General features: G+C 43.9%; 1 protein-coding gene across 1 annotated transcript in view; it reads right to left on the reverse strand.

The window, feature by feature from the left end:
• Positions 1–13,283, reverse strand: part of LOC147020472 (carbonyl reductase [NADPH] 1-like) — a 36,519-nt gene that overhangs the window by 15,080 nt on the left and 8,156 nt on the right. Inside the window, exons 2-3 of the mRNA XM_085895839.1 lie at positions 7,557–7,861; positions 2,379–2,629 (exon numbers count right to left, since the gene is read on the reverse strand). Coding sequence (XP_085751965.1) covers positions 2,379–2,629; positions 7,557–7,851 — 546 coding nt within the window. The 5' untranslated portion in view covers positions 7,852–7,861. The remainder of the gene's footprint in view (positions 1–2,378; positions 2,630–7,556; positions 7,862–13,283) is intronic.

Genomic DNA, 13,283 nt, shown 5'->3' on the forward strand with positions numbered 1-13,283 from the left:
CGCAACATCTAGTCAATCCACTCTGTGCGAGTCACGTTCTGGAGATGACGTCAACAGTCACGTGACCTGCGGTTCGCTGAACTCAACTTTTTTGAGGGGCGGGGCATAGCAAGTTGTGAAAAGCACTACAAATGTTCGAAATATTGGTCTAATTATCCCATTGTTGGTTTTAAAAAAGAAACATGGGTGATTTCTTCATGAGGAAGGTCAAGTTAATATATGAATAAGCAGAGACTTTTGAGTGTCATGGGACCTTTAAAGCTTTGAAGTCTTCACCACGCACGCAGCAGTTAATGATATAAAATGGCTTTTATCTACAAAAGAGATGCAGCTTAATGCAGAACAACCCTGGAGACATCATAAAGTTCATTCACCTGTGAAATAAACATTGCAGGAAATCCACCATTTTGCCTGCTCGTCTGTGCACGTGTCACGTGGTACATCGGTTTCGGGTCCGCGCAACTGTTACAACTTTTTTGTTTTAAACGTCCATTTTTTTTTTACCAGATTTGCTTTGATCCCCTGCAGAGCACCTGTGAATCCTCTGAAAATACAGACACAGATCTGGCAGATGATATTGATAGGCAGTCCCTCTGGGGGACAGAGCGTGAGGTCTTGCAGTGAATGCATTCAATCATATAGCTCAATGAAACTTGTTAATTTTGTTATGTTCCTAAATTTTTTTTTTCACTCAATATAATTCTCCAAACAGAAGACAAAGATAAGTTTAATACTTTGGAAATACTGCATCACTTTTTATTGTGTATGCATGGAGAAGGGAACAGAGTGTTGCTTTCTTAAAGTAAATAGGTATATCGGCTTAGTTATAAGACTCGTAATTTCTTTAAATTATCAGATTTCACAACAGATTTCAACACTTGTTTAGTGCGGACGACAATCGATCCTCAAAACCTAAGTAATAATTTGATGATACTCTGTATTTTTATTTGTCCATGAGAGTAGATCATGGAAAACCGTATCATATAATGCATGAAATCGCTCCAAGCTCCTAATTTGAAAACTTGTCGTACTTACAAAAGTGATGTATACAACGATTCATAGCTATGATGAACAGGCATTTGATATGAGTGAGGAAAGTGCAAAAAAAAAACTTCATTGTTAAGAAATCGTTGCGCCTGTTCCAAGTCAAGGCATGGTTGAGTAGGCCAAAAAACATGGCGGCTTCAGACCACAACGAGGTTACCCAGAAAACGCCTCAGGACCCACAGAGTGAGGTGGCCGAGGATCGCCTGATGGGTGAGGTGGGCGAGGATTGTAATTAACCCAAACACCCAGTTTTCACTCTTGCACTTCCTTGGCGTTTTCTTGGTGTGCATGCAAAGTTTCAGGCTGCTAGGTTTTATGATGTTGGAGTTATAGAGGACACACACACACACACACACACACACACACACACACACACACACACACACACATACACTTTTATTCATATAGATATGTGGAAATCAGAAAGGAGTTTTAAAGGTTTTTTTTGGAAATTCTGCCCCATCTCACGGTGACAAGTGGCATGTGTAATATAATAAATAAATGTCATTTTCTGTCCATCCGTCCAACACAAATCATGCAAAACTACTGGGCCAATTGCCACCAAACTTGGCACATGGACCAAGTTTGACCTCATGGTGAGCATGGACTAGTTGGTTTTATCTGCAGTCATGGGGGTTCGGGAGGGAAGGTCGACAAAAATTCTACATGTGAATGTGTTTCATGTAGCACCACCCGGTGGTGGTGGCAGAGGGTATTGCAAGTCAGCTGTGGAGATAACATTTTTTCACTGTACACATCCCCAGAGCATGGGAAGCCCCAAAGCCAACCTCCACGAATCAGGGGAAGGGTGGGGTGGGAGTCCGGAGGGAGGGCGAATGGGAAGGGGGTGGTGGGAGGAGGGAGGAGGAAGGGGAAGGGATGGGAGGAGGAGGGGTAAGGGGCAGGAGGAGGAACCCAGCGTTGCCAGACAACGCCGGGCACTCGTGCTCGTAATAAATATTACATTCTTCCCTACAGGGCTTCAGGTTGGTACACAACACAACCATCTCATATAATCCTCCATCCTTGCTGTGACCCTTGTACTCTCATTAACCCTCCCCATCGCTGCCCATCTACCTGCAAATTGCAATGTTTCATTTTTTGCCCCCCTTCCTCCTGTTCTTCACCCCCTTGCCACATCAACATATTGTGCCATGTCGTCACCTCGCCCTTCCATGAGCCAAGACCATTTGTACATCTTTTATACTTGGTCAATGAACTCTAACTTATCCATTCAAAATGATAAATTATCTGCAGAACAGACTTGTTCTGCTTTACACGAGTCGACCATACATTTCTGGCATTTGCATCCTTTATGAATAAATACATACCTTTGCATCCTTTATGAACTTCTCCATCAATGTTGCAAGTTCTTCTCGGCTGAGCTCGGGATCACGGAAACGCTTGGCCAGCTCAGGAGAACACCCATTGAGAGCACGCATAGCCATTGTGCTGGAGACGGTTACAACTCGTGCAGCCGGACGCACTAGTGACATGAATGCATCACTTGAACGCAGAGTAGCAAAGAAGTTTGTTTGCAATGTGACCTCAGCTTGCTCACCGAACGGTGCGGTGTCTGCATCTGCAGGAATCAGAAGAACGACGAGTCATATTCATCAGCATGGCACGCCGTTACTCATCATCCGAATCATCATAAAGCAGCGTGTCATTACTACAGTGCTGTAACTCATGTAATTGTACCGTTTGAAAAAGTATTACAAAATTTACTATTCATCAAAGTCAAAGTGGAACGGAGGTAAAAAATAATCCGAAGACCAAATTGTTTAGAAGAAATTTCCATGACATGCTTCTGAGGATCATAAAGGGTCCAAGCAGACCTTCACTTCATGACAAAAAGTCACCGTCATGTGTTGGTGTAACGGTCATTTATAATATCATTTTGTGTTTGGAGGTAATCAATTTGCAAACAATCCACTGTATTCCAATTATAAAGCATCACGTTGTTGTGGAAATGGCCCCTAAGGGTTGAGAGTGCTTAAAATAAAGCATTTATTTCCTTAAAGTGGATGTCTACCATCAGCATAAAGTAATTAATGTGGGTTGCTTATATGTCTAGTTCGATGATGTCAACCCATCCCAATGTCATTGGCTGACATTATCAACCTTTTGACCTCATTTTTTATCATTCTGCCCTCTGTAATCTGTCCAAAATGTCCTCTTTTAGCATCACTAGACCTTGCGGTGCAAGTTCTGTCAGCAAAATATGTCAAGCCATCGTAAGCAGCATGGGTTACCTCGGAGAGCTCAAGATGAAAGCTCCACTCACCAAGCTGAGCAGTGGCCAATGGTAAGGGTGAGGGGAGGGCGTGGCACACCATCGGTGACACACGGGCCCAAGGGCAGAAGGATGAGAGAAACAAAGTAATTGTGAGGTGAATGCCCTAACCAGAGAGCTGAACGCTCCCACCCAGCCGGAGCAACGTCTGTCTTTATGTCTCTTTATGTCTGTCTCTTTATGTCTGTGTCTGTCTCTTTATGTCTGTGTCTGTCTCTTTATGTCTGTCTCTGTCTCTTTATGTCTGTCTCTGTCTCTGTCTCTGTCTCTGTCTCTCTGTCTCTGTCTCTCTCTGTCTCTCTGTCTCTCTCTCTGTCTCTGTCTCTCTCTCTGTCTCTGTCTCTCTCTCTGTGTCTGTCTCTTTATGTCTGTCTCTCTGTCTCTTTATGTCTGTCTCTCTGTCTCTCTGTCTCTCTGTCTCTCTGTCTCTCTGTCTCTCTGTCTCTCTGTCTCTCTGTCTCTCTGTCTCTCTGTCTCTCTGTCTCTCTGTCTCTCTGTCTCTCTGTCTCTGTCTCTCTCTCTCTCTCTCCGATATATCAACCTCCTCCACCTGCCTCGACTCATTCTGCAAGCTGTGCATGGGTTTGACTCAACTCTTCTGTCCTGTCATTCCCACTTTGTCTTTCTACCGTGGAGTGTCTGAGGGCCCGATAAGGAAAGAGTTAATTAAGGTCTCCCATTCGTATGTTTAGTTTATGGACACCTAACAGTAGGGGTGAAGGGGTTGTTATAATTTAATAGGGTATTGTTTTCCTTCTGTTTATTATTATTATTATTATTTTTATTCCACCGGGAATTTTCAGGGGTTTTTTTTGCTTTAAAATTCATTTTCTTGGCAAGCTTAAATCCGATTGACACAAATTTTTCACTGTGGTATGTATCATTTTTAGTAGAATTTTGAAGTGGTAATTATGAAGTCATAGGTCACGTGGTACGGGTGCCATCTTTGAAAAACCGAAAAACTTTGGACGTCTTTTTCTCTGGAAAAAAAGTTGAAACATGGCTCATTGTCAAGATCTCCGCAAGGAGTACAAGTGGTGTTGACCATGTCCTCGGTGCCTTCATTATGATGTCATAATATGATGAGTACAATGCTGCTTCAGAAAATTTGAAATTTCTTGAGCGCCATTTACGCAACAACTTACCGAGAAAAAAAAAACTGACGTTATAGATCTAGTGGTTCGGTGCCATATTGTTTTGAAAATTTTTTTTGTTTGTTTTATAATCTTATTCTCTTGAACTGCTGGACAAATTGAGGTGAAAACTTCACATGCTTGTTCCCCATGGCTGGGGGATACACATTTGTTAAAGAATAACTGATAGGTCATATGGTTTGGCAGCCATATTGGGTTGAAGGAAAATATGAAATGTTTTCTCTGGAACCACTTACCTATCAAAGCGAAACTTTCCAAATGTCATCTAACGCCATTGCTGCATAGATGATAAAAAAATTATGTCACGAGTCACATGGTTTGGCAGCCATCTTGTATGGAAAAACACACCACATCCGATTACCAAAAAAAACTTCACAAGCATGATCTCCTCCCCAATTAGAGCCAGAATATGATGTCATCGGTCACATGGTTTGTCAGCCATATTGGATTGAAAATTAAAAACTTGAAAAATCTTCTCTGAAACAGCTGAACGGATTGAGGCACAACCTTACACATGTTCCCCAAGACATGAGAATACAAGATTGTTTATGACTAATTTATAGGTCACATGATTTGGTGGCCATATTGAATTTACCCGAAAAACCTTCAAGAATCTTCTCCGGAACGGCCAAACAGATCAAGGGGAAACTTCACACACATGTTCTCCAAGACTGGTGGATACAAGTTTGTTCATGAATCATTGATAGGTTGCATGGTTTGGCAGCCATATTGAATTGAAGAAAAATATTAAATAATGTTTTCTCTGGTACCGATTCATCAATCAACGTAAAACTGAAGAATTATGATCTAGTAGACATGTGGAGTGTAAGTTTTAAATTTCAACCCAATTGGCCACATGGTCTGGTAACCAGAATTATTTAATTGTTTGGATCTGAGAATTTTTGGGGTTTTTTGAATAAGGCTCACTTGGCTGCGCCTAGACGGGTTTCAGGGTAAAGGAGTATCAATTCAAATGATAACACCGATGGCCCCGGGAAAAAAAGGGTCACTTGAGTCCATAAAAAAATATTTGGAATGTGGCCTGTTACCAGGTCCATAACTTCTCAATCCCACATTGTGGAGACGTGTGGGGCTTCATTAGGCTCGGGTGAGTCCTGGTTTACCCTCTGCACCCATGGTATCAACATTTATTACTTCGTGTTCAGGTTATTTAAACACAAATTCAATTGATAAAGACTATGTATTCAGGAAAAAGGGCTAACTGCGTTCATAAAAAAGATTGAACATGGCGTGTTACTCTGTCCGTAACTCATCAATCCCGTGTTGTACCAAAGCCTTACATCTTGGTACCCGGTCATCACTACCAGCAGTTATAAAGTTCTCGTTTATTTTGTACCTGTTATTGCTTCCATATACAGGATGGCCTAAGCGTATGCTGTCTAGTCAGGGTTTGAATCCCTACCTCGCTATAAACTGTCATCCCGGTGTTTCATCAATGTGTGTGTTTGTCCCTCGGATGAATGTTAAACGGGCGTCCCATTTCCCAACATTCGTTGGTGGATGTTAAAGATTCCAAAGTATCCTTCACGAACAATAGGTGAGCTATCGCCAGCACCCTGAAGAAATTTCAAATTCCTGCCCGAACCAACAGAGAGCATTGCATCAGCGGCGCCTCAGCCAATGATGCTCCCCTGCAGCCTTGTGCTGCATACGAATGAAGAATTGCTTCCTTTTGTTTCCTTCCCCCATGCCATTTGCATTATTAAATATACCTGGTCTTAAGGGTGAGTTCTGGTTGCCGTGGTTCTCCTGGGGTTATCAAGAAAAACCTATTGAGGGAAAAATTGTCTGTGGTTCTCAACATAGTGTCACATGTCAGCTTCGCTTGGCCTAATTTGTATACTACATGCAATGCCTAATTAGCATAATGCCGGGTCGATTCAGACTTTTAATCCATACGATAGAGACACTTGGCACGTGATCCAGCGGGGAAGACCCCAAAACGGCCGACTGTTACGATCACATTAAAGCGACTCACCGGATTCTAACTGGGCAACTAGGATGACCACAACAGGAAGGGCACTCGGTGGAGCGCATACCTCTGCTACAGAATGCCTGATCCACGAGAATATAAATCGGGCTCAATACATTTTTGAAATATCATGCGATACAGTACTATATCGTTTTTGGCCCTATCTGTGGTGAAGAATCACTTAAAAAATTAAATAATTCTCGCATCCAGATCCAGATTCAGATCTTCACCAAAATGAATCAATCTGTCCTTGAGACACACCCAACCTGTCCACTAAGTTTCGTCCGAATCCGTCCACAACTTTTTGAGAAATCATGCGAAATATCATTTTTAGTCCAATCTCTCAATGGTGAAGAATCACTTTAAAAATTGCTCTAATCAGATCCGGATCTTCACCAAAATCGAATCAATTCTTCCGTGTCACACACCCAATATGTCCACCAAGTTTCGTCCGAATCCGTACACAACTTTTTGAGAAATCATGCGAAATATCATTTTTAGTCCAATCTCTCAATGGTGAAGAATCACTTTAAAAATTGCTCTCGTCAGATCCGGATCTTCACCAAAATCGAATCAATTCTTCCGTGTCACACACCCAATATGTCCACCAAGTTTCGTCCGAATCCGTGCACAACTTTTTGAGATATCGTGCTTTATATCGTTTTTGGCACGATCTCTCAATGGTGAAGAATCACTAAAAAATATTCTAGTAGTTGGATCCGTATCCAGGTCTTCACCGAAATCGAATCAGTTTGTCCGTGTGTATATATATATATATATATATATATATATATATATATATATATATATATATATATATATATATATATATATATATATATATATATATATATATATATATATATATATATATATATATATATTCATCAATTAGGTAATGTTTCCTCCAAATATCTCCCAGTTTCTCTTTAATCTAAAACACAAGGTACATTTCCTGCTCCCATGAAGCTACCAATCACCAGTCTCACCATCTATTCATCTGGCGGTGCCTTCAATGACTTTTAGGTGAACACATCTGTGACCGACGGCAATTATTAAGACTCACCCTTGTATGCAATACCAGCATTATTGATGAGAACATCGAGACCACCATATTCATCCGATAAATGCTTCACTAGGCGCTTCACACTGGACTCATCCATGATATCCAGCTGATGAAACTTGATCCTGGTCGCGGGTCCTGCAAGGCTGGTCACCTTGTCCACAGCCTCATGGCCCAGCTGTTCGTTACGTGCAGTCAGGAGCACAACCCCATCAAAGGTTTTCGCGAGACCTTGCACAATTGCAAACCCGATGCCTTTGTTTGCTCCAGTCACAACGGCCACACGCTGAGCTGCCATGGCTACAAGTCTGTAAAATTCATGTAAACACAAAATGAGGTTTTCATATCTCGTTGAGTTGAGAAAGTGGAACAACACACACAAAGTAGTCGTTTGGATTTCTATTTTTGAACTTACAGTGCCTTCAGAAAGTATTCACACCCCTTGACTTTTTCACATTTTGTTACGTTACATCCTGAAATTAAAATGGATTACATTTTTTAAACTTGTCGCCAACCAACACAACTCAGGTCTTTTGCACTCTGAAGAAGGCTCCCCTCAAGGATTTTCCTGTATTTGGCTCCATTCAGTGTTCCCTCTCTCCTTACAAGTCTCCCAGTCTCTGCCGCAGAAAAGCATCCCCATCGCAGGATGTTGCCACCACCATGCTTCATGGTAGGGATGGCGTTAGATGTAATGGGCGATGAGCTGTACTCGATTTCCGCCAAACAGACGTAGCACTTTGCATTCAGGTCAAAGAGTTCAATTTTCATCTTTGAAAATTGAACAAAAAAAATCAACAGACTGCTCTCAATTCGACCTTTCCTTCATACCTTGCCTAAAAAAATCCAACTGTTACAGCGTTTCTTCTCTCCGTTCTCTTAATTCGCCTTTATTGCATCCATCAAGAAATGTCTTCAGTCGCATTTCTGAACTAAAAAATGTTTAAAACCCCAGTTTGCAATGCATGTTCACTTTCCATCAATTGTCCTTTTTTTCCAACTCACCCCTCTCACCCCTCCCTTGAAAAGCAACCATCACACTCTTCCCCCTCCAAGCTTCCCTCTCACCTTTCTCAAAAACGACCCCCTCACATTTCTCCCTCAACTCTCCACACTCACCCATCTCAAAGTTGCCCATCCCCTCCAACTCACATCCACAAAGCTGTTTCCTTCCCCTGCCCTCTCTCCTCAATGTCATCACTCCACCTCCTCAAATCCTCAACTGCCTTCTGCCCCCTCTCTTATTACTCCCCATTGAACCTCAACCCAGCACCAGAGTCTTTTCTTCTCCTCATCCAGCCCTCTCCCCTAGCTCTTCTGCAATCGCCCACACTCTTTCAACAACTCTCCTTACCCCCCCTCCCCTCTTGTCCTACCCTCCCTCTCCCCTCCCCTTCACCCAAAGCCTCCTCCCCTCTCTCTTCATTAACAGTGTGGACCCCAAATACTCAGGGCCTTTGCTCAAACTTAACAAATCTTTCCATACAGGATGCCACTGACAAACCTGACATAATCTGCCTCACAGAAACTTTCCTCCTTTGATACGTCTCTGACTCCCAAGTATCTCTCCCTGGATACTCCCTCCTCCGGTATGACAGACCTGAGCCTCGTCCTGGTGGAGGAGTTGCTCTCTTCATCAAAGACTCTATTCCTCACTCTCCATGGACTGTCCTAACTCCCCCACACCCCCGGGAATACCTCTTGCTAAGGCTTCCCTCCACTCCCACCTCATGTTTATGTGTGCTGTACCGTCCACAAAACAGTGATGACTCCATCTACACCTCACTATCCAAAAACATGGACCAACTTCTATCCTCTCATCCAAACTCTCTCTCCTCATAATTTATGTGGCGACTTCAATTGTCATCCTGCCAGTTGGCTGGGTGTGGGTACCTCTCTCACGTGCCATGGCACTTCAGCAAAAGACTTCAGCGACTCATTGGGACTGACTCAATTGGTCAACTTCCCGACCCGGATCTCAACCAATGGTACTCCATCTCTTCTGGATCTGATTTTGACAAATTTCCCTGAAAATATCTGCTGTTCTTCCTCCATTCCCATCGGTTCTTCTGAGTCTGTGCTTGTAAAAGTGGACATCTCTCTGTTATTAGAGAACCACCTCAGTGCCATTGAGTCTGGCATTTCACTTAAGCCGACTGGCAGGGTCTCCAAGCAGCCATAAAATTTATAGACTGGTCTCCCATTGCTACTTTCTCAAACATCAACTCGTCCTGGGAATTCTTTCAAAGAAACTTGCTCTCCCTCATGCACAGATTTATCCCATCTAGTCTTCAGTTGTCCGACCCTTCCTCCCGCCCTTGGTTCACTGAAGCTTGAGGCGAGGCAGTTGTACTGAAACATCTTGCCTTTGCCTCATGGAAAGCAAAACCAACTGAGGGTTCTTTCCATAAAGCTCGGAACAAGTGTGTATCTACCCTCAGGAGAGCCAGAAAACAATATCTTTTTTAATCTCAAGTCTGAACTCTCAAACCTCTCTCCCTCCTCCAAATCCTGGTGGCATCTACTCAAATCTGTTTCTGGTGTGTGCCCCCCCCTCCATCCCTCCCTTACCTCAAATGCTGACCACACTGCTGATACCACACATGAAAAGGCTGAATGCCTAAACTCGGTGTTTGCATCTAAATCTTGTGTCCGAAACCCATTGCTTTCTGTACCCACCTTACCCAGTCACATCCAGCTGTCCCTGGACCCTGTGTCCTTTTCTTCTGACAATGTGGAGAGCTTGCTGTCAAACCTCAACTCAGATTCTGCAACCTGTCCAGACGGCATCAGCCCACGTGTTCTAAAAACCTGCTCCTCTGCTCTTGCTCATCCTCTCTCTGTCCTATTCACCCTCTCATTTGCTCAAAATCATCTGCCATCTGCTTGGAAATCAGCAAACATTATCACCCTGCATAAAAAGGTGCAAAAACAGATCCCTGCAACTGCAGACCAATCAGCCTTCTCCCAATCAACAGCAAGGTTCTGGAATCCATCATCGCTTCAGACATTAAATCCTTCCTCCTCTCCAATGGCTTGATTTCCGATCATCAATTTGGTTTCAGACCATGTCACTCTGCCCTGGATATGCTGCTTCTGCTTTCCCAACAATGGATGGAGGTCCTCAATGTCAGACATGAAATCAGAGCCATATCTTGAGACATATCATGTGCTTTTGACACGGTCTGGCACCCTGCTCTGCTCACCAAACTCTCTTCCTGTGGTATCCAAGGCAATCTCCACTCTTGGCTCGCAGACTTCCTCTCCTGTCACAGCCAATATGTAGCCCTAAATGGAGTTCTCTCATCCCCTCTTCTTGTCCAGGCTGGAGTTCCTCAAGGCCGCGTTCTGGGCCCTGTTCGTCTTCTGGTTTTCATAAATGATTTCTCCGACTCTGTGGGAAATAGTCTTCATCTCTTTGCTGATGACTCCACCCTCTCCCGTACTAGTCCTGCAGCGTAGTCTGATATTTCAGATCAATTGTTCAAATTTGCATAAAAGCACCAAAATTGGTACACATGTAGAATAATGTATTCCGAACAATTCTAGATATGGAGCCACCTGAGCTTGTGCCTTGGTCAGCTTCGGCGACCATTTTCCAAAATGGCCACCATTCTACTTTAGCGAAATTGGCTATATGCCCTTATTTTCTTATTGTATTGGTGGTAGATATAAGGAAAGTGTAAAATTCAGTAAATTGACCATGAAAAGGCGTATTCAAATATCATGAGCCAGTATTTTCGGTAAAAAAGCCATTATTTGATTTGTAAATTGCTGCTCTCCTGAAACTTTTCGCTGAAAAGTACCCATTATTGCCTGGAGAACAAGAGTCAAATGATATTCATCACATTCAATGGGTTTGGAATCAACAAAAATTGCATTATAGATTACATACTTTACTCTATTTTGAAAAGGGAACTGATAATCGTGATAATGACAAACTCAGAAAATGTAGTCAAATTATTGCACACTTCACTGTCTACTACCATTCTACCAGGACACATGGTACACGCACACATCAGTCTCGTACAATATGAGTTTCTGAGCTCAAGTGTACTGGCTCTGGATCAAGAAGTCAACACTTTTACAAGCAATGCGAATTTGCATTTGCACATTCTAAGCTAGGCCGATATCTCAGTCTGTGTCTACTGCGTCTGTCTACTGGCATTCTCCTTCACAAGCACACAGTCCACTGCATTGCAGATTAGCCTTCTTGCATTTGCAGCGGTTTCTACAGCCTTTTTTGCAGCCGCACGACACCAGCTCGAAGCAGCTTTTTGAAGCCTCAGGGAGTGTGGTCCAGAGCGGTTCGTAGGACCCATCCTATGTTTGCCACCAGCCCCAGCTTGTTGGTGATGGAAGCACGGGTTGAGGGACCAAGACCTGCCCCCAGACATAGCCACCCTGGAAGACTGATCTCTTCACATACTGTTCCAAAGCATCGTAGGTAGGTGGGATGCGCTGGACGGAGTTCTTCTTGGCGAAGAGTTTCTTTCTGGCCTCGTTGACGTCCGTATATGGACTGGTGCGGTCATAGAGGAGCACCACAAACCTTTCAATGCAGTGCATTGTGTCATCCTGGATGTTGACTGGTGTGGTGGTCAGGGTCACAAGAGAATCTGTCAGTTCTGGAAACGAGTTCCATGTGGCCCAGGCAGATTTCTTCCCATGCCCCACGAATGCTGATACCATGTCACATCCGGTCATGGCGTGGAAGACAGAGAGGGCACGTGCCTTCTGTGGACTGAGGGAGGCAGCTACTTCATGGGCAGGGATGTAGCGGTAGTTCTTGCCCGTCCCAAAGGCAATCCAAAGTTCATCCACGCATGGTAGTGCCTGGGCTACCATCACCGCCAAGACGACGTCAGTGTCTACGGTTCGAACTTGAATCCGACGGTGGTCATGTTCTGCAGCATGGGCCACATGTAGCAGGACGCGAGTGTCCGCCTCTTCTTGACCACATGGAGCCAGAGGGCTTTCATCTTCCTGCCTTGGAAGACAGATGACTGCTTCACCATCAGTGACTACCAGCTCCTTTGCCTCGTCATGGAAGGACTGCACCAGCACATCGGACAGGAAGGTGAAGAGCTCCATCTTGTTTGCGTCGACACATAGGAAACTCTGCCAGTTTCCTGGTATGGCTGCGGTGCTCACCATGTGCCATCGCACCCCTTTTCCTCATTTCTCCCTTGTCGCCGTCTTCAAGGAGCCATCTTTGTAGCTATTGTATTGGTTTGGTCTTGGGTATTGGTCACCCAAACGAGATTGAGACGTGAAGCACGACGCAGCTGCGCCTCGACGTATGGGATGAAGACTTGGTGGGCATATTCTTCAAATGTCTTGGCAGTGCCAGGCTTCAACATCTGCACGATGACGACGCCGTCAAGGACAACAGAAGTGACAGCAGGTGCATCAGACTGAGCTTCAGCAACGCCTTCAAGGCACACCAGCAAGTCGCTTTTGCTACCCAGGAGAATAACAATGACAGATATCCCATGTTGTTAAAGTAGAATGGCGCCCATTTTGGAAAATGGCAGCCAAAACTGACCAAGGCAAAATCTCGAGTGGCTCCATATCCAGAATTGTTCAGCATCCATTAGTCAACATATGTACCAATTTTGGTGCTTTTATGAAAAGTCGAACAATTGGTTTGCTATGCTGCAGTACTATACCATCTCTCATCCCTCAGACCGGTAAGCATCAGCTTCTTCGTTCTCTGCAGATCTGGAT

The sequence above is a fragment of the Eptatretus burgeri genome, chromosome 9 (assembly GCF_056783735.1).
Source record: "Eptatretus burgeri isolate ZD-2024b chromosome 9, Ebu_testis_v1, whole genome shotgun sequence".
Taxonomy (NCBI): Eukaryota; Metazoa; Chordata; class Myxini; order Myxiniformes; family Myxinidae; genus Eptatretus; species Eptatretus burgeri.